Source organism: Globicephala melas, chromosome 1 (genome assembly GCF_963455315.2).
Source record: "Globicephala melas chromosome 1, mGloMel1.2, whole genome shotgun sequence".
NCBI lineage: Eukaryota > Metazoa > Chordata > Mammalia > Artiodactyla > Delphinidae > Globicephala > Globicephala melas.
This window is the reverse complement of record NC_083314.1, coordinates 122,204,169-122,231,470: the sequence shown is the minus strand read 5'-3', so window position 1 is coordinate 122,231,470 and position 27,302 is coordinate 122,204,169. Positions and strand designations below refer to the sequence as shown.

General features: G+C 36.2%; 2 protein-coding genes across 2 annotated transcripts in view; one reads left to right on the top strand and one right to left on the bottom strand.

The window, feature by feature from the left end:
* MSH4 (mutS homolog 4) overlaps positions 1 to 3,653 on the top strand; it is a 96,640-nt gene extending 92,987 nt beyond the window's left edge. Inside the window, exon 20 of the mRNA XM_030865973.2 lies at positions 3,462 to 3,653. Coding sequence (XP_030721833.1) covers positions 3,462 to 3,653 — 192 coding nt within the window. The remainder of the gene's footprint in view (positions 1 to 3,461) is intronic.
* A 7,061-nt stretch (positions 3,654 to 10,714) lies between these two features.
* ASB17 (ankyrin repeat and SOCS box containing 17) lies at positions 10,715 to 27,198 on the bottom strand. The gene is made up of 3 exons (XM_030866159.2): positions 26,798 to 27,198; positions 14,521 to 14,800; positions 10,715 to 10,921 (listed from the first exon to the last, which is right to left on the bottom strand). Exons 1-3 carry the CDS (start codon positions 27,196 to 27,198, stop codon positions 10,715 to 10,717), a joined length of 888 nt encoding a protein of 295 aa, XP_030722019.2.
* Positions 27,199 to 27,302: the final 104 nt, after the last annotated feature.

Genomic DNA, 27,302 nt, shown 5'->3' with positions numbered 1-27,302 from the left:
CTCCATTGGAATTCCTTAGCCAGTAATTTTGGCAGTGCTTCACTTCTAAAGAACCTCTCATTACCTAGTTCTTCAGAATTCCTCTTGCCAAATTCCAATTATGGGCAACCTCTCCAGTAGCCTTCTAGGTTTTGGATTTCCTGGTGCTGCTCAAAATATATTCAGGCTAATTTTAGCCACTGCAAATTTGTATATACTAACTTTGGTTGAATATTTTACTGAACAGTTTTTTCTTCTGTCCCATTAATCTATGTGGTTTCTTATAGTAACTCTTTCAAAATGTTTCTACTCTTCCTGAGCCCTCAATAACCTTACTCTCTACAAAAAAATTTACCTCCTATACTTTTTGAGAGACTTGAGGTCATCCTGGTGAGTCCTTGAACCTTTTCCTCCTTCAGAATTCTATTTTGGAATTCGTTTTTCACCTATTTCTCTTCCTTCCTATTTCAGAGGAAGAGATTACCTTTCAACCTTTTTTTTTTTTTTTTTTTTTGCGGTACGCGGGCCTCTCACTGTTGTGGCCTCTCCAGTGTTGCGGAGCACAGGCTCCGGACATGCAGGCTCAGCGGCCATGGCTCATGGGCCCAGCCGCTCCGCGGCATGTGGGATCTTACCGGACCGGGGCACGAACTTGCGTCCCCTGCATCAGCAGGCGTACGCTCAACCACTGCGCCACCAGGGAAGCCCCTTTCAACCTTTTTAAGGTTAACTTTTCTACCTTCTTTCCATCTCGATTAAGATCAGTTTCTTCATCAGTTTCTTTTCTTCTTAGTGTTTTTTTCAGTGGCTTTTTTCCCCCTATGAATATGGTTAAGTTTTTCCCAATAAATCTTTTTTTTTTTACCTTCTTAAATTATATTTCTCTTCCTTTTACTGCCAATTTCCCAAGAGTAATCTATACTTGCTTCTTCCATTTTCCACTTGCAAACTGGATCTTGTCATCACTCCACAGAAAGTTTCCTCTTAAAAACTAACTATTCATAAAATCGTATGGCCTTTTTTTCACTTCTCATCTTCCCTGTTCCCTCTACGGCATTTGCCACTACCCTTCTTTCCCTTTTCATAATTCTTCCCTGTCTTGGCTACTGTGGAATTGTCCTCTCCTGGATGTTCTTATTCTCCTACCCCTTTGATTATTACTTCTTTCCTTTCTTCACTAGTGCTTTATATTATTCCACCTACCAAACAGAAGTATTACCATCGTTTCTTTGTTTAAAATTCTATACTCTTGGGCTTCCCTGGTGGCGCAGTGGTTGAGAGTCCACTTGCCGATGCAGGGGACACGGGTTTGTGCCCCGATCCAGGAGGATCCCACATGCCGCGGAGCGGCTGGGCCCGTGAGCCGTGGCCGCTGAGCCTGTGTGTCCGGAGCCTGTGCTCCGCAACAGGAGAGGTCACAACAGTAAGAGGCCCGCGTACCACAAAAAAAAAAAAAAAAAAAAAAAAAACTATACTGTTGCTGATCTCACCTTTCCTCAGCCTCCACTTTCATTTCTTTTTGACTCTGAATCTATATATTTTTATCCATATTTCTTCTTGAAATCTTAATTTATGTTTTCACTCTTCAGTAGGTTCGAAATTAAATTTATCATCTTTTGAAAAATCTTCTCATCTCTTCACTTTCAGATCTCCCAGTGACCCATCAGAGCTATGAGTCCTTCTTCTTAATTACCTCTCATTAGGACTAAGCAGTAGGTTCTCTCTCTTTTCCAACCCATTCTACATACTTCTACAAGATTGTCTTCTAATGCATAGTTCTTATGTTGTTTCCTGCTCGGAAATTTTCAGTTGTGTCTTACCAAATAAAAGTTGAACTCCTTAGCCTAATGTTGAAAGTCTTCTATGGTTATTTCTCAAAATGTAATCTGAGGATTACCTACGTTAGAATCACCTGGGATACTGGGTACCATCCCAGATTTTCAAGGGTCTCCTGTGGCTCAAGGATTTACATTTTTCACCAGTCTTCAGATGATTTTTAAGCAAACTAAAGTTTGTTAACTACTGCTTTATGATCTCCCTTTGTTTACTACCTCAGTGTTGTATAACATTACTCAATTTAACTATAATGTACATTTCTGCCACATTGAATTACTTGTCATTCCATCATTTTGACCTGATTGTGTACCATACTTTCTAATGTGTTTGCTCTCTGTTTCTTCCATCTGGAATGCCCTCCCTTCTAGGCTCTTCTATCCATCAAGATTCATTTCAAGTACTCCATCCTATTTAAGCTTTTCTTGACACAAGCTGGAAGTGAACTTTCTTTCCTCTGAACATTTTATATCCCTCTTATGGGACTTTTCATGATTAATCAGTTGCTTGTAAACATGTGTGTTTCACTGTAAGACTGAGCCTTTTGACTTCCATTATCATGTCAGGATGACATTTTTGTATGCCCCCATAGTCATGAATGCAAGTTATAGGGTCTGGAATATAGATAATAATAGATATTCAATAACTGTCATTTAAATAATAAACTGATAGTTGATCAATCAGTGTATCAAATAGATGGATGGATCAATATATGATAATCTTATTCTACCTCACGGAGTCGTATTCATTTTTCCTATAGTGAAAGTAGAGAAATATCTGGAATTCTTGGCTATTGAGGAGTTGAAGGGATTGTATTTCCTTTAGTGAATGGAAGCTAAGTCTTTACATAAATAGTTAAGACTGAAAATGCTGCTTCCTCTTTCTAGCTCAGGCAAAGAAATGAATGTAGAATTTTCTAGCTATACTCCCAACACTGAAGGGAGGTATTCAAGGACTGAATTCTGAAGGTCTTCCAAAGTATTAGAAGATTCCCATTTTAAACATTATTTCTTGGGTATCCTTAAGTATAGTTTGTAAGTATAATTAAGACATAATTTCAACTAGCAATTTATGTTGCTTATTTTAAAAATGTAATTTACCCCTCAGGCAGTATTTTCTTTTAGGCTCTAGCAATCCTATATATGAACTGTTTTGAGGGACAAGCAGTTTACTGATGACCCATTCTGTCCACTAGTTTATCTGTTGGGGAATTAAAGTAGGAGATACAGAGTAGTACTCTGAGTGACATTTAAAATTATGAATACTGCATAGCAATGAGCAGAGTGCTGTTTTCCCATACCTTTTTGATGAGAAAGTTATGTTTGTAGAACATAACTCTGTGGATTTTCTATTACTCTTTGGTGTTGTGTTGAGATATTTGACCATTTAGCAGATTTTTTTTTCATTGAGAAGTGGTTTTCAAGGATTAAGGATCTGTCATAAAGTAGTAAATACTCATGAGAAATGTTATTCTCAAAATAGTATTTATTTCTTCTGGTACATGATTAGCTAGTTGGATGGGGCTGACTTATTCAAAGGGATTGGTTAACCATTGAGTTCTTATTTCTATGAAAGGAGATAGAATATTGCCAAAATAAAAAATGATAGTATTCATATTTTAATTTTTATCTATATTTTTTCAATAACAGCAAAGCCAAAGGAGTACCCCTGAGATGGAAAGACAGAGAGCTGTGTACCATCTAGCTACTAGGCTTGTTCAAACTGCTCGAAACTCTCAGTTGGATCCAGACAGTTTACGAACATATTTAAGTAATCTCAAAAAGAAATATGAAGCAGATTTTCCCAGGGCTGAACAAGTTTCAGGAATCACTGAAGAATAATAACAACTCATATCTTATACTAATGAAATAATATGTCTTAATATGAGGAACCTAGAATTCATTTTTCCCAAGAGCAAAAGAAAGTAATATTTGCTAAATTTTGTATTTTAATTGAAAATTACATTATATTAACCTCAGAATTATCATCTATATGTTCTATATAAGAAAATATTTGTTATATAACTTAAAAAATGAGAACTATTTAAAGAACTGATTTTGATGTTAGAAAAAAGTGTAACATGACTCTTTTTTCTTATTTATGAAACTTCATGTTAAGTTTATTTATATTTACAAGTTATGGTTTAAAATGTTATCATAAATAGTTGAGCTAAAAGAAATCTTTCTTTGCAGGTCTGAAAACTTAGGCGAGGTTTTCTTTTACACTGTTATTCAGAAGGAATATTTCTTTTACATTCTTATTATGACTCAATGATGTCTTAATTAATACCCCCAACTTCCAACACTGGATGCTTCTGAAGTTTGTTAGAATGATACCGAGAATTTTAAAGTATACTTTTTGGCATTCAGTATAGTTCTAAAAGGTGAAATTCAGCAAATAGATATTTTGTAATGCAGAGAGTGTTTCTGCGAGGAGTAGTTACCAAATAGCCAGGTGTTCCATTTTCTACTCACCAACTTCTTCTCTTTTCCCTTTTCCAAATTTTCATTTTTGACCATCTTTTTTAGGTGAGTAAACAAGGCAGCAGAAAGGTAATATTGATATGTTTGCCTTATTTCTTGGTTCACAAGGGAGCATTTTATAAAATTGTGTTTCCACAGGCATGTGGCTCACACCACCTTTTAGAGTTAACCCAAAGGTGATTATGGTTTTATAAATGGACAAAAGAAAATGGAAGACCATCAGTTGTTCAGTAACTGCAAAGAGCTGTTGTCTTCTCAAACACCTTATTTCTATAGTTCCGTCTCAGTAGAAGACTTACTCACATAATCTCAGCCCAAAGGCCTAAGGTAGGGAAATTACTCTTGGAAACGTAAGTGTCTGGAACTCAGGGTATACATTCAGTAAGCTGCAAGATTCATAGTTATTTGTATTACTGTGAATTACTATTACAAAAAATTGTTCACAGACTGATGAGGGCCCTATTTTTTGTTAATATATACACATTTTATTTTATAAAATGTAATACTAATATTTTTTACTTTATTCAGCATTCCAAGTACACATTAGTTGCCAGATATATTGAAAAAGTTATAATTTGAAATACACACATAATTTTTTTGAAAAATAATTGTAAATTAGTGTTAATAATTACATTAGATATATACTAAATGTCTTATTAGACTACTTCTATTTCCTATTCTCATGTTTTAGAAATAGAGCACCACAGTATTTGAATTTGACCATTAGTCACATTTAAATTCACGGCCTTTGAAATGAATTATATTTTATGCAGTCATTCCTAAAAGCAGTTAGATAATTTAGGTTTGTGGCAAATTTCTAGAAGGTACTGAGGAGGAAAAGGGAATGGCACATTGTTTGGGAGGGCAGGGAAGAAAAGGGAGGAAGCAATAACAGGGAGAAGGGGGCTGGCTGCGGAAGAAAAACAGGCAAGCAGAGACAGGTGTGAAGTATTAAATATGCTGAATATCATTTACTCAAATGTATTAACTTCCCTTTACATTTAACCCTAATATTAAATTCCACTAGACTTTTAAGAAATTCTTCATCATCATTCTGCAGCTTTTGATGCAAAAATGGCAGCCAACCAATTAATCCCTTTTATTTTAGATTTGGAATACTGAAATAAAAATGGGTTTATATCTTCTTAAAATTAAATACTTTTTCTTCAGTCATTTTGTGTGTTGCCGAAACATATGGAAAAGCAAATCAAATGCAGATATAATTATAAAATCGTGGTACTATAGGATGGAGGTGAATGCTAGGAAGACAATCCATCCTTTAATTTTCAGGTCTATTTGCTCTACTCTTCAGTACCTCTTTGCCTTTGCCTTTCTCTAAAATTATAGATCATTATCTTATAATTCAGTCTTTTAAGATAAATGTCCATAATGTTTTAGCAAACTCCTTGAATTTCCATCTCAAAGCCATTCTTTTAGTCTGTTCCACCTTTCTCCTCACATAAAGTAATCTTCAAGTCTAGGGGTAAGGTATATGGGAGTACAGGAAAAGGGCAGCTTATCCTCATGCCTAGGAAGTAATACATTTGTTTATTTTAAAATTTGCATAACAGTAAAATCTTTTTTGGTCTACAATTTTATGAATTTTGGCACATTTATGGATTCGTGGTACTACCACATTCAAGATGCAGAACAGTTCTGTCACCACCAGATGATTCCCTTAGTACTGTCCCTTTGTAGCCAGATTCTTCCCTGACTCCTAACTTTAACCCAGCAATCACTGAGTATGGTTAAGCATTCCTTCCCTATAGTTTTGTTTTTACCAGTCATATAGCATGTAACCTTTTGAGACTGGCTTCTTTTACTGAGCATAATGTACTTTAGAATTTAACCATTTGCTTGTGCCTTTTAATTGCTGCCTGGTATTCCATTGTTTGTATGTACCACAGTTTATCCATTCACTCACCGAAGGACATTTAGGTTTCTAGTTTTTGGTGATTATGAATAAAGCTGTTATAAACATTTGTGTACAGATTTTTGTGTGAGTGTTAAGTTTTAATTTATCTAGGTTACATAGGAGTGGAATGGCCCTGTCATATTGTAAGTGTATATTTAACTTCATGAGAAGCCTGCAGACTCTTTTCCAGAGGGCTTATACCATTTTGCATTCCTGTCAGCCATGTATGAGAGGTCCAGTTTTCCCACATGTTCTTTAGTACTTGGTATATTGTCAGTTTTTAAATTTTTTTTAGCCATTCTAATAGATGTGTGGTGAGTAATGCATTTAAAATATTTTAAAGCTATTCTGATCATTCTTTAGCAAGCAGTGATTTTTAAAAATCTTTCTTTTTCCTAAATTATTTTTTAGCTGCTTTTTAGTTTAACCTCTCTGGTAGCACATTTTTAAATCTTTCACTTCAAGCAAAAGTTTCAGAGTTTGGTAAAAAACTACCAAAAATATAATTCAATAATATTTATTATGGAACAGACTATGTACTAGGTGCTAGGCGCACAAAAGATGTCTGACCTTGAGGTAGGCTTTTCAGGTGTAGTTAAGAAAAAAACGCATGGAGTAGGGTTGAAACACCATGTGATAAGTATGATAATAGAGGAACATAAGAAATGTTAGCACAAAAAATGTTTACAGTTCTTTGTGGGTCAAGGGAGTTTAAAAGGTAGTAAAATATGTCAAGTGTTCAGGAAGGGAAGAGCATTTTAGATAAGGATCAGCATATGTAAAAGCAAAGAGATGTGAAACAGTAAGCAGCTTGGTTTAGCTGGGGGATAGAGTGCATATGAGAGAGTGGCAAAAAGATGAAGTAAGGGCTTTATATCAGTTTCTCCTTTAGATGACTGAAGAGTTTTAAGGTCTGTTGCTGGAGAGTGGAAGAGGGTGGTGGTGGTGGTAGAGGAATAACATGATAAGATTTCTATTTTAGAAAGATCATCTGGGTGGTAGCATAAATGGTTTTGGGATGTGTGGTTGAAACCAAGGAGACGAGATAGTTTAAGAAACTTTCAGTAGTGCGGAAGAGAATTGATGATTAAGGGTAGAAACAGTGAGAATGGAACAGGGTTTGTGTGTGTGTGTGTGTGTGTGTGTGTGTAAAGGAGGAGAATGGAGAGGATGGAGTGGCTGGTGGAGGAGAGAAGACGTTGATTTAAAAGATATTAAGGAGATTTAGTGCTGATTAACCAGATTTAGCGATTCATGACTTATCCGATTTTTTAGTGAGGGGAAGGTGTTATGGATTGAATTGTGTCCCTTTGAAAAAGATTCGTTAAGTCCTAACCCTCTGTACTTCAGTATGTGACCTTATTTGGAAATAGGATCATTTCAAATGTATTGATAATTAGTTAAGATGAGGTCATACTGGAGTAGGGTGGGCCCCTGATCCAATATGACTGGTGTCCTTATAAGAAGATTGCCATGTGAAGACACAGAGACTCAGGGAGAATGCCATGTGAAGATAGAGGATTGGAGTGATACATCTACAAGCCAAGGAATGCCAAAGATTGCTGGAAAACCACCAGAAATTAGGAAGGATTCCCCTACAGTTTTCAGAGGGGGTGTGGTTCTGCTAACACCTCAGTTTTAGGCTTCTGGGCTCCAGAACTCTGAGACAATAAATTACTGTTGTTTTAGCCTCCTAATTTTTGTACTTTGTTATGGCAGCCCTAGCAAATTAATACAGAAGGGAAGAGTTAAATATGATTCTAGGTGGTGATACCATCAACCATGTTGAGAAATATGGAAATAAGTAGAAGGAAGTTTCAGAGAATTCCCTGACGGTCCAGTGGTTAGGACTCGGCACTCTCACTGCCAGGTTCCCGGGTTTGATCCCTGGTCCGGGAACTAAAATCCCACAAACCATGTGACATGGCGCCCCGCCCCCCCCCAAAAAAAAAGAAGAAAGAAGTTCCAGAAATTTAGGTGCTGCTTGTTGCCCACTCTCTAGCATAGGTATGAGCCATGTTCAGTAGAAGTGATGACTAGATAAAATTCATTAAGCTCTGTTAGAGTGGATGGAAATTAGGGAATAAATGTAAAAAGATTTGCTAAAATATTTGCCCAGAAGAACCACTTCATCTGGATGAGCAATCTAGTTTTTCTTTATAAGCTAGATTAAGATTTTTTTTTTAACTTTCTTCATGTTAACACATATTTCCAACTAAAATAATTATCATATGCTACTGGTAAAATATTCAAATATTAATACATTGTGTGTTGTTTGAACTTCCTATATACTTATTTATGAGCTTAAAATATGCTCAATCATAATTAAATGTAGTTTAAGTGTAATAAATAAGCATTTCTATAATCCAACCCTGTAATGCAGTTAAAGGAACGAATGTGGAAGGAGAGGAAAAGCAAGTGATCTAGTTATATTGTTACTTGGCTATTTCCATTCTGTTCTTTAGAAAGTTAAATCACACAATTGTTTTGTCTTACTATAGGACCAAAATGAATACCCTTTTCATATGAATTGTCAAATTTTGATAGTCCCCAGATTGCAGATAGTGAGGATGGATACTGTCTACCATAATCTACTGAAATCGATCTAAATGCCGTGATGAGGTGGGGAACAGATTCTCGTTGTCAAGGACTGTGAAGTGTCTAAGATTTTTACCTTAACTTGAAAACTAGCAGTTTAGCTTACCATACTGTTTTCTGTCAGAAGACAAAAGACTGAGTCAGAAACGAAGAACTTTATTACTAATGGCACAGCATGCAAGATGAGCTTCTTGTTTGTGTTGGTTCCACGTACTCCCATCCTCTAAGATGTGTAGTTGTCCAGGTAGATGTGCACACAGTGGATTGGTGTTATAGCTGAAGAATCCCAAGCTTGGGAAACTCCAGGCTTTTAAAATGAGCTTCAAGCAAACCTCCTTGACCACTTCCCCAGAGGAAGACATTGCCTTTATTATATTAGATATTGAGCAAACCTGCCCTCTGCTCAGAGGGAGCCACTCTCTCTATCTTCTAAGGCTGCTCACTGTACAAACATCCTTAAAAAGATAGTCAAGAGTAAGACAGTTCCTCTGCTCATAAGACAGGTGGAAACACGAGAGACCCATGGAGAATTATCTTCCAGTTCTCATCTTTATGTTGCAACAGTTTGACCACATAGTTATATAGAGAACAGTCTAATATCCTAGATATTCAAAAAGCAAAGAGCTAAAAAATTGTTGTAGAATACATTCTAATTTTTTTAAGATAAGTTTCTTTGTAACCAAAGGATATGCAGATTTAACTGATAATAGTTTCATTTTGATGTGATGTTGGGTCAAAACTGTTTCTTTTTTTGTATTAAAATGCATATAGGGCTTCCCTGGTGTCGCAGTGGTTGGGGGTCCACCTGCTAATGCAGGGGACGCAGGTTCGTGCCCCGGTCCGGGAGGATCCCGCGTGCCTTGGAGCGGTTGGACCCGTGAGCCATGGCCGCTGAGCCGGCGCGTCTGGAGCCTGTGCTCTGCGACGGGAGAGGTCACAGCAGTGAGAGGCCCGCATACCGGAAAAAAAACAAACAAACATATAATTTGGGGTAGATGAAATGGGTGAAGGTGATCAAAATGTACAAACTTTCAGTTATAAATAAGTCCTGGGCATGTAATGTACAGCATGGTGACTATAGTTAATAATATTGTTATTATATATTTGAAAGTTACTAAGAGAGTAGATCTTGAGTTCTCATCACAAGAAAAAAAACTTGTAACTATGTGTGATGATGGGTGTTAACTAGACTTATTGTGGTGATTATTTCACAGTATACAAATTTATTGAATCATTCTGTTATATACCTGAAACTATTTTGTTTTACACAATTATATCTCATTAAAAAAATACTGCTGGGCTAGTAGTTAGGGGTATCACATACCAAAACACCCAAGCTCCACGTTGTAACTTAAGGCTAATTATGTCCAAATATAATCCATTTCTGTCATCCTATTCCCAACACTTTAGTTGACTAATTCTTTACCTTGTGTTATTTGTGACCACGGATGCTACAGAATTATAAATTCTTCTCTCAAGGAAGGGATCACCTCTTAATTTCATTAATTATTCCCTACTACCAAACACAGTGTTTTATTTGCAAAATAACTCAATAAACATTTGTTATTATGGATACAAAATATAAAATAATATTTACCTAACTTAGGACATACTAAAAATAAGAGCTTCAGAGTTCAGAATATTAATATGACCAGATTTTCCACAAGTAACAAGAATGCTCTAAGGCTGAAAACAACTTTTAAAAATAGAATAAAAGCATAAATCTAAAATATTTTAAAAATGCATATAATTTGTTACACTGTATAGAAAGTTAATGGGTAGAGCCATATGTTAATTTAAAAGTGATGCATTTAGGGTGTCATGTGATTGCGTGAAGTTAATAGTTTATTAACTTCTAAACCATACAACAGTGAGCATCCTTAAAGAATGAAGAAAAAGATGTGCATTAGCATTCTAAATTCAGGTAGTTCTGTAGACGAACAGGAATTAGAAGTGAAAATATTCCATTTGGGAGCATATTGTTGGTCAGTAGTTGAGCCCTGATGGTTATTCTGCAAAGATGTAATAGTTCACATGGATCTTTGTATCTTGTTGAAGGAATGTAGTCCAGCCAATTTGAAATAATTGGACGTCTTCCTAAACTTAGCTGCGTCTAAAGGAAAGGGAAAAGGGAAATTATAAACATTTTAATTGTTTTATTTGAATTCACAAAATGTATCTTAAATTTATTTAACCCTTATAATATTTTTTCTAAAACGTTTTGAGGCAAGAATTTTTACTCCCATTTTATTCTCACAATCATATATAAGGTTTAATGTGTCTAAGGACACAAAACATTATTTCTTACAACAGTGAATCTGTATGTTTTTAATTTTAGACAGATCATACATACACTTATGGTTTATTAGCTTCTTCTAGAGTAGTGTTGCCAATTTGACCAGTTTGACTGGAATTATCTAGGAGACTTTAGAAAATATTAATGCTGAGGTTCTACTCCAGAATTTCTGATTTAGTTAGTGTGGGTTGGGCACAGACAACATAAATCCTAAAAGTTCCACCAGGTGATTCCAACCATTGTAGAGTAAAACTACATACTGCTGAATCATGAGAAGACCTAACAAGAGGCCCATACACATGAAGATAACTTTTTACGTTTTAGTTAAGCTACCCTTTTAAAGATTTAGTTCTAGAAGCCAAATGTTATTAGGCTGATTTAGAAGTAAAAGACATTACTGTGTTATAGAGGTACTTCTCCAGAAGAACCTGCACTCTACAGACTACATGACACTTTAACTTAAATGATATATAATTTTTCATTGTTCAGTAAACAATTATTTAAAGAATATCTCATGTATACTCAGCATTGACCTTGGTGCTTGGGATAATTGCTAGGCTACGCAAAATAGACATAGCCTCTGCAATCACAGAACTGTGGTCTAGAAGTAAAGATATCTAAATGTATATTTACAGTAAAACTGGCAAATGTGGAAATGAAAAGCAGGGTTATTTAGAGTTCTTTAAGCTGGTTTTTATGCCATTTTTCACCTTATTGCTCAATGCTACTTCACTTATTAAGCTGAAATTCATTGGAATCCAGCTTTAACTTCTTTGCCACTTAGGTGATTTTGATCAACTCATTCTCTCCTAGTACTCTTCTATTTTGAGGGTACCTCAGCAATAGCATCATGAACCTGGTTGAGAATCGATATGTCCTATAAAAATTGTGCAGGACTAACACTGGACAAGGACAAGCAAATTACTAAAGAAGCAAAAAAAAATTTTTTTTAACATTTTTATTGGAGTATAATTGCTTTACAATGGTGTGTCAGTTTCTGCTGTATAACAAAGTGAATCAGCTATACGTATATGTACATCCCCCTTTCTCCTCCCTCTTGTGTCTCCCTCCCACCCTCCCTATCCCACCCCTCTAGGTGGTCACAAAGCACCAAGCTGGTCTCCCTGTGCTATGTGGCTGCTTCCCACTAGCTATCTATTTTACATTTGGTAGTGTATATATGTCCATGCCACTCTCTCACTTCGTCCCAGCTTACCCTTCCCCCTCCTCGTGTCCTCAAGTCCATTCTCTATGTCTGCATCTTTATTCCTGTCCTGCCCCTAGGTTCTTCAGAACCATTACTTTTTTTTTCAGATTCCATATATATGTGTTAGCATACGGTATTTGTTTTTCTCTTTCTGACTTACTTCACTCTATATGACAGTCTCTAGGTCCATCCACCTCACTACAAATAACTCAATTTCTTTTCTTTTTATGGCTGAGTAATATTCCATTGTATATATAAAGAAGCAAAAAAATTTTTTTTATTTTTTTGTTTTAAAAATTAGTTGCCAAGGACTTCTCTGGTGGTCCAGTGGTTAAGAGTCCGCGCTTCCAGTACAGGTGGCGTGGGTTCAATCCCTGGTCAGCGAACTAAACTAAGATTCCACATGCCATGTGGTACAGCCATAAAAACAAAAACAAAAAATAGCAACAAAAATTGGTGCCAGGGCTTCCCTCATGGCACAGTGGTTAAGAATCTGCCTGCCAATGCAGGGGACACAGTTTCGAGCCCTGGTCCGGGAAGATCCCACATGCCGCAGAGCAACTAAGCCCGTGTGCCACAACTACTGAGCCTGCGCTGTATAGCCTGTGAGTCACAACTACTGAGCCCATGAGCCGCAATTACTGAAGCCCACATGCCCAGAGCCCGTGCTGCACAACAAGAGAAGCCACCTCAATAAGTCCGCAGACCACAACCAAGAGTAGCCCCCGCTCGCCACAACTAGAGAAAGCCCATGCACAGCAACGAAGACCCAATGCAGACAAAAATAGATAAATAAAATAAATTTTTTTTTAAAATGCTTAAAAAGAAATTTGGTTGCCAAAATAATTTGACGAATTTGCTGTCCTTACAATTGGCCCAGGCATGGTTGATTGATATGCATTGTTAAAGCTTAAAAAACTTAAAGACCCAACAGAACTATATTTCTTAGGAGTTTATTTCTGAAGTCACACCTTTAAAGATAAGGGGAACTGCTAGATTCCTTGGTACTTTGACTGGTTTAAATTTATAGGGGTAGCTTTCTTTACCTTATGCAGACTTATTTCTTTTTTTTAAATTAATTTTTATTGGAGTATAGTTGCTTTACAATGTTGTGTTAGCTTCTACTGCACAGCAAAATGAAACAGTTATACATGTACATATATCCCCTCCATTTAGGACACTACAGTGCATTAAAATGTAGAGTTCCCTGTGCTGTACAGTATGTTCCCATCAGTTGTCTATCTTATACTTATTTCTTGATACTAATAGACATGATACAATTTGATGCTGAAACTTGCAGTTCATTTTGACAGGATAAACATGCCCTTCATGTGGTTGTTTTTTTTTAAACCTTATCAAGGAGAAACTTCACATTTCTGAGGGATAGATATTTTCAATTGAGCAAATATTTAAAGCCTTTATATTTTCATGCTTAAAATTGTTCAGGAATTTTGAAAAGGAAAATATGTTTCTTGATATGTGATTATAGTGGGGAGAAATGTAACTTTCATTTTACAATATTCTATTGGAAAAGAAGTCTGTTAAAAGTTTAATTTGTTCTGTTTTGTTTTTGTTTTTAAATTTATTTAATTTATTTATTTTTGCCTGTGTTGGGTCTTTGTTGCTGCGCGTGGGCTTTCTCTAGTTGCGGTGAGTGGGGGCTACTCTTCATTGCAGTACATGGGCTTCTCATCACGGTGGCTTCTCTTGTTTCGGAGCATGGACTCTAGGCTCGTGGGCTCAGTAGTTGCGGCTCGCGGGCTCAGTAGTTGTGCACAGGCTTAGTTGCTCCGCGGCATGTGGGATCTTCCCGGACCAGGGCTCAAACCCGTGTCCCCTGCATTGGCAGGCAGATTCTTAACCACTGAGCCACCAGGGAAGCCCTGTTCTGTTTTTGAGACATAGAAATCCTAATAAACAGGTTATTATGTAATTAGAATATAATAATAACATACATCTACTTAATAACTACTAAAATAAACTATACTAACTTTAAAAAAATTATTTTATATTTAGAAGACATAAAATTATGAAATAAAAGAGCTAATGCTCAAGATAATTAGAATTTTGCCTATTTTTAATTTATAAGCATATACTTAGTGATTCACTGGATTGATAGATGAAAAATTAACTTTATTCTTGCCTCACAATTTTATCTTAAAATTGATCGATATTTGAGGCCACACCCAAAGTACAGTATTTTGCTTACCTCTATTTCCCTGGTTGAAATGACAGAAAGCACTCTGGAACAAAGCACTAAACATGTTTTGGCATCTTCCTGGATGTCTACCAGTTCATGATCAACCATTATTCTCACTCTTGAGGGGTAGAGCAATATTGTTAACACAATGTTGATAGGGTTTTTTTCTCTTTCTATGATTCCATATTGCAGGAGTATTTTTAAGATATTAGATTGTCTCATCTGAGCTACGTAAAGTAGAGGTGTGATTCCACTTAATGGGCTTGGACAGTATACTGGTGTGAAAGTTCTGTGAATCAGACAAACAAGAAAAACCTCATTGAATATAGAGTTAAGAAATGTGGTAAAAACTTTGTCTTAACAGTAAAGGGAAAATAATAGTATTATCTTAAATAGTAAATATCTTAAATAACATTAATATAACTTCTCCTTTATATATAGTATGTCTTAAAAAGAGTTTTCCACTCCAAATCTAGGCCAACCTGAAGGTCAAAAAGTAAGAAAACTGTACTACACACTTAAATCCCGTTTACACTTGTAAAAACAAACAAACAAAAAGATTTACAATGTATGGAAAGTGTTTAGTTTTAGTAATAGCAATTCTGTTTCTCATTTGAGAAATCCATAGTGATTGGAACTAATATTATGAAACTGATATAGCTCTGGAAAATCTAAAATGGAAAAGAGGGACAGACTTTTTTATTTCGCTTTATTAATAGAACAGAATTCTGTGAACCTTTTGTTTTTGTTATTCTTGATCATGTATCAGGCTTGAGATTGAATTGAGTTTGAAAATTAGACTGAAAAGGAATAAGTTCAACTACCTTAATTCTATTTTTTCACTTTAATAAAATCAGAGTTGGTATTTTCAGGTTGAAGAAATGTAAATTATGATGAGGGTCATATCAGGTCCCTCAAGGACAGAATTTAATTTGCCTTCTTCAGTAGAGTTTTGAGAGTTCTCTGAAATCTTGTTTTTCCTGGAGTGCTATATGATGACTGGACTTAAAAATTTCTCCTCCCTTATGACAGAAATGAAAATGTTATTTTTTTCTAATTGTGTATAGTTCTTGCAATTGTTTCATTTAATAGACATTTATGTTTGCTATTGAATTGGTTACTATATGTAGATAGGACATGGTAGAATCAGCCACAGGGAATTTTGTATTAATTATCAAGCTTTGATTTGGCCAAGTAGACATGGTTTTTAGGACTAAAGGTCCTTGTCTCTGGAATTCTCTTGATTGATCTAATAAAATACTAATATATTCTGCAGAACAGCATACAAACTATAAATATTAGTTTCGGACAATTATGCCTAGCAAGAAAAGCATTATTCAAAAAGAACTTTAAGATTTAAAATAATTAAGATGAAAGGCAACATGGTATAGTGTTAAAAACAATAGAGATTTAAAGGTTCTAGATTCTAGGTTTTAGTTCTCCTAACTAATAAGTCAGCTTCTTTGAGTCTCCATTTCCTCATGCATTTATGTATTCATTTGCTCATCCATTCATTAACTAATTTATTTAACACTGGCTTGTCCAGAGTGTACTGAGTACTAGATATGCAAAGATGAAAGATGTAGTCCTTGATCTCAAGATGCTTATTATAGTCTAGTAAGGGAAACAAACAAGTAATTCAGTAAATACAGTACAAGGTGATAATTGCTACGATAGAAACATGCTTGGGGAACTGTAGAAACACCAAGGAGGGACACCTAACTCTACCTGGGTTAGTCATTGCCTGTAGGTTATCCTGGATCTAAGACCTGAAGGTCATAGTAGGTGTGTGGCAATCAAAAGATTGGAAAGAATGTTTCATTTACAAACATAAGCCAACACTGGAATATTGTTATGCAAGAACTAGCTATATAAAATACATCTTTTGTATTAGATAAGTTCTCTGGTTGAAGTGTATTTGGGGTCCTAGAGACCTCCCATATGGTGATTCTCTTGTCAAGAGCTCCAAAAAGTACAGTTTGAAAATTACTAGACCAACTAGTTTATCTCCAAAGCTTCACTGAGCTCTGAAATGTGATTAAAAAAAAATAGTGTGGTGCAGTGCAGAATAGTGTTTTAGAAATTAAGAAGTGATTTTTTTTTTGTGATTAAAAAAAAATAGTGTGGTGCAGTGCAGAATAGTGTTTTAGAAATTAAGAAGTGGGATTTTTGTCATCACTCTACCAGTGGCACTATATCTATCCTTCTAACTCTGTATAAAGTATATATACACTCTCTCCTAGAGTCATCTCCAGATCAATATTGTCCTGAACATCTCATCTTTTTCACAAATACTTCCAACACATATCCAAAATTGAACTTCTAAACTACTTCTACATTCCCTCTCCTGATTGTTGGTATTCACTTTCCCAAACCACCACTGCATTCAACTCTTTCACATTTCTTTGATTTGTATATGTTCTTCCCTTCCATTTTCAATTCTGGGACAAGTCTTGCTCATCGTATAAGACCCTGTCTAATAAACTCTATGGCACTTTGTACATAGCTCCATTAAGCTCTTATCATTTTGGACAACTTGCTTAATGTCTCTAATCTTTCATTTTCTTATGTTCAAAATCAATGCGTGGGCAAGATAAACTATAAAATTTTAAGTTCTACAGGGCAATACTCTTTGTCTGTTTAATACACTTTTATATCCCTAAATGCCTAGAACAATGCTTGGCCCATAGTACATACTCAAATATATGTTAATTGATTTTTTTTTTACCATTACCCTGAAAATTATTATTTTAAAGTTATTCTGTAGCTTTCGGGCCTAGTCAGAATTTTAGTGAAGCGCAATCATTTAACATTTTCAAAAGCAGTCTAATTTATTCATCTTGCTAACTCTTAAGAAGATATTTGCCTTAAGAGACTTATAAGTATGGGAATTCACGGGACTTAGGGGACAAAAAATACTGTAAGTGGCGCTTGTTAAGATTTAGAGATATTAGTTGATTTTAAGATATTAAGATTGACATTACTGTAGAAGATATTTTGGACCAAAAATGTTGAAAACATAACTAAAACTCAAATAGGTTTAAAATGAGATTCAAAAGTCTAGTCTGTACCCAAATGACATATAATTAATCCTCATGTTTAAAGATCATGTTATTGTAAACCAAAATTTGCTTAATCTGTCCTGACAGTTAATTATTACAGTACTTATATGGATAGAATGAGACAAGCAAAGCAAGAATCAATTTTTAAATGTGAGGTTAATGAACTGAACCCTCTGTATCTGAAAACCTGTCATATATGCACTTATGAAATGGGACATAATATTTCCATATAGACATGCAGGGAATGATTCCGTTTTGTAGCTATAATAATTATTTCTAAAAATTTTCCTAGCATTTCTCTTCTGGTTTCCAGCTGCCAATTTAATAGACCTTTCTTCATAATAATTTTGTCTTTGATATTTGACAGTTGACTTTCTTGAGATGTTTTCCCATGACTCCGTGGGACCATTCTCTTCAAGTTATGCATCTACCTCTTTGACTATTCATTCTCAACCCTCTTTCACTGATTCCTCTTCCTCTGCCCTCAACATCTAGGTAAAGTAGATGTGGCGTTTTGACTAATTTTCATCTGATTAATTGTTCTCAGGCAATTTCATCTATGACCATAACATGATAACTACTGTCTGTTAATTTATTCAACAAATACTTACTGAATGCATACGGTATGCCAGGCACCCTTTTGGGTACTTGGGATATATGAGTGAACAAAACAAAGATGCCGCTTCTTGCTAATATAGTAGTGAGGGATAACAGACAATATATAGCAGGAGGAACATAGCAAACAAGCCAATTTCATAATATGTTAGAAGGTTTGATAAGTATTCTGGGAAAAAGAAAAAGTAGTGCAGGATAAGAAGTATGGAAGTGCTGGGAAGGTGCAGTGAGGGCATTTCTCAATTTTATTTTATTTATTTTTTTAATTTAAATGCAGTTGACATGCAATATTATATTGGTTTCAGGTGTATAACATAGTGGTTTGATATTTATACACAATATGAATTGATCACCACAATGATCTATCACCGTACAAAGTTATTACAATATTATTGACTATATTCCCTATGCTGTAAATTACATCCCCATGACCTATTTATTTTATAACTAGAAGTTTGTACCTCTTAATCTCCTTCACCTATTTTTCCCAATTCCATACTACCCCTGCCGTGAAACCAACAGTGTGTATCTACGAATCGGTTTCCTTTTTGTTTTTTGTTTTGTTTTTTAGATTCCACATGTAAGTGAAATCATACAGTATTAGTTTTTCTCTATCTGACTTATTTCACTTAGCATAATACCCTCTAAATCTGTCCATGTTGTCACAAATAGCAAGATTTTATTCTTTTGTATGGCTGAGTAATAATACATTATATATATGTATATATGCACAAACACCACTTCTTTATCCATTCATCTATTGATGGACACTTAGGTTGCTTCCATATCTTGGCTATTGTAAATAATGCTGCAAGGAACATAGGGGTGCATGTATCTTTTTTAATTAGTATTTTCATTTTCTTCACATAAATACCCAGAAGTAGAATTGCTGGATCATATGGTAACTCTATTTTTAATTTTTTTGAGGAAACTACATACTATTTTCCATAGTGGCTGCACCAATTTACATTCCCACCAACAGTGCACAAGGGTTCCCTTTTCTCTATGTCTTCACTAACACTTATTGGTGGTCTTTTTGATAATACGTGTTCTGACGGGGGAAGGTGATATCTCATTGTGGTTTTATAAATTTAGTTATTTATCTATTTATTTATCTATTTATGGCTGAGTTGGGTCTTTGTTGCTGCACATGGGCTTTCTCTAGTTGTGGTGAGTGGGGGCTACTCTTGGTTGTGGTGCACAGGCTTCTCATTGCAGTGGCTTCTCTTGTTGTGGAGTGCAGGCTCTAGGCATGCGGGCTTCAGTAGTTGTGGCACACATGCTCAGTAGTTGTGGCTTGTGAGCTCTAGAGCGCAGGCTCAGTAGTTGTGGTGCAGGAGCTTAGTTGCTCCACAGCATGTGGGGCCTTCCCGGACCAGGGCTGAAACCCATGTCCCTTGCATTGGCAGGTGGATTCTCAACTGCTGCGCCACCAGGGAAGCCTCAATATGGTTTTAATTTGCAGTTCTCTGGTGATTAGTGATGTTGAGCATCTTTTCACATATCTATAGGCCATCTGTATGTCTTCCTTGGAAAAAAGTACCTATTCAGGTCCCCTGCACCTCTTTAAATTTGATTTTTATAATATTGAGTTGTATGAGTTCTTTATATGTTTTAGATTTTTTTTTTTTTTTTCAGTATGCAGGCCTCTCACTGTTGTGGCCTCTCCCGTTGCGGAGCACAGGCTCCAGACACGCAGGCTCAGCAGCCATGGCTCATGGGCCCAGCCGCTCCGCGGCATGTGGAATCTTCCTGGACCGGGGCACGAACCCGTGTCCCCTGCATCGGCAGGCGGACTCTCAACCACTTGCGCCACCAGGGAAGCCCTATATGTTTTAGATATTAACCACTGGTTGGATACATTGTTTGCACATAACTCTCCCCACTCAATAGGTTGCCTTTTCATTTTTTTGATGGTTTCCTTTGCTATCCAAAAGCTTTTTAGTTTGATGTAGTCCCATTCGTTTAGTTTTGCTTTTGTTGCCCTTGCCTGAGGATACATATCCTAAAAAATATTGCAAAGACTGATGTAAAATTGCATACTGCCTATGTTTTCATCTAGAAGTTTTATGGTTTCAGGTCTTATATTTAGATCTGTAACCATTTTGAGTGTATTTTTGTATATGGTGTAAGAAAGTGGTCCAGGTTGATTCTCTCGTGTGTAGCTGTCCAGTTTTCCCAACACCATTTATTGAAGATGTTGTTTTTTCCCCATTGTATATTCTTGCCTCCTTTGTTATAGATTGATTGACCATATAAGCATGGGTTTATTTTTGGACTGTCTATTCTGTTCCATTGATCTATGTGTCTGTTTTTGTGCCAGTACTATACACTTTTGATGACTATAGCTTTGAAGTATAGCTTGAAATCAGGGAGCATGATACCTCCAGCTTTGTTCTTCTTTATAAAGGTTGCTTTGGCTGTTCATGGTCTTTCAAGATTCCATACAAATTTTAGGATTATTGGTTTCAGTTTCATGAAAAATACCATTGTTATTCTGATAGGGATTGCATTGAATCTGTAGATTGCTTTGCGTAGTTTGGACATTTTAACTGTTAATTCTTTGAATCCATGAGCATGGTATATCTTTCCATTTATTTCATCAATACCTTCAATTTCTTTCATCAATATCTTATAGGGTTTTTTGTGGTAAGTTTATTTATTTATTTTGGCTGCATTGGGTCTTTGTTGCTGTACACAGGCTTTCTCTAGTTGCAGCAAGAGGGAGCTACTATTCGTTACAGTGTGCGGACTTCTCATTGCAGTGGCTTCTCTTGTTGCAGAGCATGGGCTCTAGGTGCTCGGGCTTCAGTAGTTGTGGCTTGCGGGCTCAGTAGTTGTGACTCGCAGGCTCAGTAGTTGTGGCGCACAGGCTTAGTTGCTCCGCAGCATGTGGGATCTTCCCAGACCAGGGCTCAAACCCGTGTCCCCTGCATTGGCAGGCGGATTCTTAACCACTGCACCACCAGAGAAGTCCCAATATCTTATAGTTTTCAGAGTACAGGTTTTTCACCTCCTTGGTTAAATTTATTGCGAGATGTTTTATTCTTTTGACACAATTATAGATGGGATTGTTTTCTTAATTTCTCTTTCTGATAGTTGGTAACATTTAGAAATGCAATAGATTTCTTTATTGATTTTGTATCCTGCAACTTTACTGGATTTGTTTATTAGTTCTAATAAATTTTTTGTGGACTCTTTAGGGTTTTCTCTATATAGTATCATGTCATCTGCAAATACTGACAGTTTTACTTTTTTCTTTCCAATTTTTCCAATTTTGTCTCTTTTTCTTGTTTGATTTGCTCTGGCTAGGACTTCCAATACTATGTTGAATAAAAGTGGTGATAGTGGGCATCCTTTTCTTGTTCCTGATCTTAGAGGAAAAGCTTGCAGGTTTTCAACTGAATAATATGTTAACAATGAGTTTATTATATATAGCCTTTATTATGTTGAGGTATGTTCCCTCTATACCCACTTTGTTGAGAGTTTATATCATAAATGGATGTTGAATTTTGTCAAATGTTTTTTCTGCCTCTATTGAGATGATTATATGGTGTTATTCTTTGTTTTGTTAATGTGGTGTATCAGGTTGATTGATTTACACATATCGAACCATTCTTGCATCCCTGGAATAAATTCTACTTGATCATGGTGTATATCCTTTTAATGTATTGTTGAATTTGGTTTGTTATTCTTTTGTTGAGGATGTTTGCATCTGTGTTCATCAGGGATATTGGCCTGTAATTTTATTTTATTTTATTATTTTTTTCAAAGTGCGTTTATCTGCTTTTGGTATCAGGCTAATGTGGGCCTCATAGAATGAGTTTGGGAGCATTCCTTCCTTTTCAATTTTTTGGATGGTTTGAGAAGGATTAAGTCCTTTTTGAATGTTTGGTAGAATGCATGAAAGTGTCTGGTCCTGAACTTTTGGCATTTTCCAATTTTAAATAGGATTATAGGAGAGGGCTGTACTGAAATGTGACATTAGATAAAGAAGAAGGAGATGGAGAAGTTAGCCATTTGGACATTTAAGAACCCTAAGGCAAGAGAGTGTGCCTGGGGTGGTGGAGGAAGAGTAAGGGAGCCTGTGTGGCTAAAAGTGTGAAAAGGGTGAGGGATAGTAGGAAATGAGGACAGAGGTAATGGGATGTCACATCGTGTAAAGCCTTGCAGATCACTGTAAGAACTTCATCTTTTACTCTAAATGGAATGGAAGAGCCACTGGAGATTTTGAGTAAAAAAAAGCAGCACGATCTCACCTTTATTGAGAATTTGTTATGGAATAGAAGGAGAGAAATCACTTAACTTAGGTGATAACAGTGGAGATGATCAAATTCTGTATATTGTTTAAAGGTAGACTCAACAGATGTCCTGACAGACTAAGATGTGCAATGTAAAAGAGAGACATCAAGGATGACACTACATAATAGCTACCTACTGCACATCTTTACCTGGATATCCCTTAGGCAATGCAAACACATTGCTGCTGCTGTTACAGCAGCAAAAGGAAGCTAATACAATCATCAACGAGTCTCAAAATTTAGAAATTTGAGGAGTAACTCTTCTCTTTCATTTTCTACTTCTAATCACCTACTGTAATGCCTGGTTATTCTATTTAGTAATATCTCTTCTTTTCCCTATTGCTATTGTTTTTAGTTTAAGTCCTCATTATGATTTACCTAGGGATTGGGGGGGGATGGTGGCAGAGCAGATTAGTTCTTCCCCCAAAACTATTATAAGTACACATGTAATCTTAGTTAGCACACTGGGCATGCTATGCAAATTCAGTTTCAAGCACCTCCTCTAACCACCTCCCTCTTTTCAATCAGATTGCTTCCCTCAACCCTTCCTCTACAGAAATTCTGGACCTGCCATTCTACCTGGAGTGTTTGAGCAGTCTACTAACTAGCTTCCCTAATTCTAGCTGCACCCTCCCTTACCACAGTCCAGTCTTCAAATGGGAGCTGATGAATCTTTTCATACTTCAAGTCTGAAAAGACCTTCACTGATTGGGCATCACCCATGGTATAAATTTCAAATTCCTTGGTATGGCCTCCAAAGTCCTTCAAGGGCTCTCTTTTAGGCCTTATCTGTCACTATTACCTGATTTCCATCTCACTCTCTAGCAATTGCTGAATTGCCTGTAGTCACTGTATACAACGTGTTTGTATCTCTCTTGGCTTTAGTCAGCCTCTCTCTGCCTAGATTACATTTCTTCAAGGGAAAGACAGGGAGAACTCCTTTTTACATTTTAAAAATAAATTTAAGACATCACCTCTTCTAAAGTGCCTTCTCCGATACCAGCTCCTCCCCAATATTAACGATGTCCTCTGTTCTTTCTACCTCTATATGCTTCTATTTTTGAACTTATAGTATAATTATAATTTTTTATGGCTTATGTACTAGTCTGTGAGCTCTCCAAAATCAGGAAATATGACTACTTTGTTTTTGTATCCTCAGCAAATAACACAGTGCCTGGTACTTAGAAAATGCTTAATAAATGATTATTGTTATTTTAACTGAATGATGTCATCTCTCTTTATCCACTTACAGTCTTCCATATTGTAGCATTTATTTTTGCAGGTTTATTGCAAAAATGAACAAACTTAAGTTCCTTTCTCTCATTAATTCTGTCTCTTCTCCTCCAGAGACCTATTTAGACACCTCATTATTGGGTTAGCGAAATTATCAAACTGGAGTGTATACAGGGGAAGGTGACCAAAGAATGATGCTGCTATGGAAATAAAGAACAACAGATAATAGGAAACGTAAGGTATTTATTATGGGAACATAATAGCTATGTTCAAATATTTGAGAGGTTTTCATACAGGACAGAGAATGAGTAGACTTTGTATTCTATATCTCGGGGGGCAGAGTTGGAGAAATGGAGACAGAATTCAGTGCACTATGAGGAAGAAGAATCTAATAAAGCTGTATAAAAATTCATTTTTTCATCCAACACGATCTTCATTAACCACTTACTATGCATCTGCATAGTTCTAGCCGTGAGGATTCAAAGCTGAAGCAATAGTCAAAGTTCCTCCTTTCATGGAGCTTACTTTTAGCAAGAGTAGACAGTGGACAACAAATGTGTGGTTGGAATATAGTGTTCAAGGGGGAGAATGACATGAGATTAGAATTTGGGAGATTGGATTTGGGGACATATCATATGGGAGGTGTTTTTTTGTTTTTTTTTTTTAATTTTTGGCTGCGTTGGGTCTTTGTTGCTGCACGTGGGCTTTCTCTAGTTGTGGCGAGCCAGGGCTACTCCTCGTTGGGGTGTGCGGGCCTCTCACTGTGGTGGCCTCTCCCGCTGCAGAGCATGGGCCCTAGGCGCGTGGGCTTTGGTAGCTGTGGCCCACGGGCCCAGTTGCCCTGTGGCACGTGGGACCTCCCGGACCAGGACTCAAACCCGTGTCCCCTGCATTGGCAGGCGGACTCTCAACCACTGCACCATCACAGAAGTCCCCATATGGGAGTTTTAAAAAATGGTTATTGAGTTTGAATTTTATTTCACCTGTAGTAGGAAAACTTTGGATGATTTTAAGCGTGGGTGGTATGGCCTATTTTACATTTTTATAAGGTCACTCAGGCTTCTGAGTCAAGAATCGATTGTAAGAGGGAAGAGTGGAAGCTGGAAGACTCTTTAGGAGTCCATTGGAGTTGTCTAGGCAAGAGACAATGGTGGCTTCACCTACGTTAGAAACTGAGAAGATGAAAAGTATAACTAATTGTTACATATTTTAGAGATTAAATAAAAAAGATTTGCTGATGTGTTGTGAAAGAAAGAGAAGAAGCAAACATAAATCCTAGATTTTTGGCCTGAGCAACAGAGGCCATTAATCAAGTGCAGAATTCAGGGGAAGGAGCAAGTTGGCAGGTATAGTGTGAGTAAGATCAGTATTCTGTTTTGATTCTGTTAAATTTGAGATGCTTTGTGGAGATGTTGAGCAGACAGCCTCATATAGGAGGAGTCTGGAGCTCAGAGGAGTGGTCATGGCTGGAGATAAAGATTTGGGAGTCATTGGCATATCGTAATATTTAAAGTCGTGGGACTGGGTAAAATCTTTGAGGGAAAATGAGTGGCTAGGAAAGAGAAGGGTCCCTGGCAAAGGAATGATTTACCTCAGGAAATAGTTAACTCACTACTACTAGAGTTGTTCAAGCAGAGACCAGATGAGCACCAACCAGAGATGCACTCTGGGAGTTGCTGCCCAGGAAGAGGGGTTAGGGGAGGTTTGCTAATGAATTGTTAGGTTCCATCTGAATTTAAAATTCTGTGAATCTGAAAGATCCTAAAGATATTGTGGTACTTAGAATTGGCCTGTAATGTGTTTTACCTTGTGGATGCATCTAAGTCAAAATCTGTTAATCTTCAAACAGTTTATTAAGACAGTTGTTAATGGCACTCTATCATGTCCCACCATATGTTTTTCTTTCATTTTCCTTTCTTTCCTTTCAGTTTTCCCTTCTTGCCCCTCATTAATCTTTTTTTTAACTTATTCTCTCTTCCTTTGTTTTACTTCATTTTTCTTTCCCATGGGCCTGCCTGGGATACACATAGGTACTACTTAACCCAGCTAGTGACACTCAGTGTTAGAAGCTGCTGATCTCTGCTATAGTTACAAATATAATGGTCGTAAAACAACCAAAAAGTACTACTTGGAGTTTTATTTATTGATATTGAAGACTTCAGCTCTCAGTTTTTGTACTTGGGTTATCATTAAGGAAAGTAATCCAGTGGTTCTCCATCACCACAGTGATACACAATCAAGAAAACAACTCTGCTTCAGGCAGAATCTAAATTGGTTTAGTCTTAAACTGATCTTATCTGTCTTGTTTTTCATTGAATACATGGTTCTATCATCATGCCTAGTACAGTGCCTCATGCATAGTAAGGTGAATGAATGAATAAATGCACATCTGTTCTAATCAAATTAATACCTAAAACCAAAGACTAAATTGCAGTTAGTGCAAACTAAGTAACTTTAAAATCTGTATTACAGACTACAACGAGGTCATATTGGATATTTTATTCTAAGATCCTCAGTAGTATTCATTAGCTAGATTGACATGTTGAGACAATGTGAAAATTTGGTTCTATAGCAGATTGAATCGGGTATTTGACGTTCACTGTGTTCAATTCTGGAGAATTTGGAGTCAAATTTGTAATGTTTAACATAAAAATAAGGAATTATTATGTTTAACAAGTATGACTAAGTGAATATGTGTGTATATCCTGAATTATACTTTGAAAGACAATTTAGATAGTATATAGATAAACATTCTCAGTATTCTCAAAAAGAAGAGGTCACAGTATTACAAAAAAACAATGTCTTTGACTAGTTACAGAAATCTAGGTTGTGTAACACTTACATATAAGCTTTATAGAGCAAACCACTAGTAATTTATTGGTACATAATAATCTACATATAGGTAAAATTTTATTGAATAAATAATGAAGGAATGAACAAATGAATGAGCAATCAAGTCAGGATTCTTTATCCATATGTAGTCACTATGCATATACATTTTAGAAAAAGAGAAGTAGTATATCCTCCTAAAGAGAAATTTTCTCCTTTTATGTTGAAAAAATATGAGATTATTACCTCCATATCAGTGCCAGGTTACAACTTCTGTCTTGAACATAGTCTTTTGCCCTCTTGAGGAGCAATTCCACAAAGTCAGGATTACCTTTTCTGGCGAAAACCCAGTATAGAATTGTATTCACACATATTTCAGTAAATTCAAGATTAAAATTTAGTTCAAAACAGTATCTTGATTTTTCCACAAATGCAATATAATCTGTGAGTAGTATGTCAAACTGATGCAAGTCTCCGTACCTCAGAATTTTTGCCAGTGTTCTGTAAATCCTGGGTTCATAACAGTGATATCCCCGCTGACCCAAAAACTGCAAGGATGGTCTTTTAACAATTTTGTCAATGAGATCGCAGAATATATTGCTTTGTGGACAAGAAGTCTTTCGACATAATTTAGAAGATTTACTCATTGCTACTTAAGGCAACGATATAGAAATAAAATCACAGGAAGTCATACTGTAATCCTTGAGTTACTCTACAAACAGGAATTGCTCTTTAAACTGTAGCCAGAAAT

Coding starts and splice junctions, on each gene's coding strand:
- ASB17 (XM_030866159.2), bottom strand. CDS start 27,198: ATGAGTAAATCTTCTAAATTATGTCGAAAGACTTCTTGTCCACAAAGC. Junction 14,801..26,797: donor AACCTGGCACTGATATGGAG/GTAATAATCTCA, acceptor TCTGATTCACAG/AACTTTCACACCAGTATACT. Junction 10,922..14,520: donor TTTCAACCAGGGAAATAGAG/GTAAGCAAAATA, acceptor CCTTTCCTTTAG/ACGCAGCTAAGTTTAGGAAG.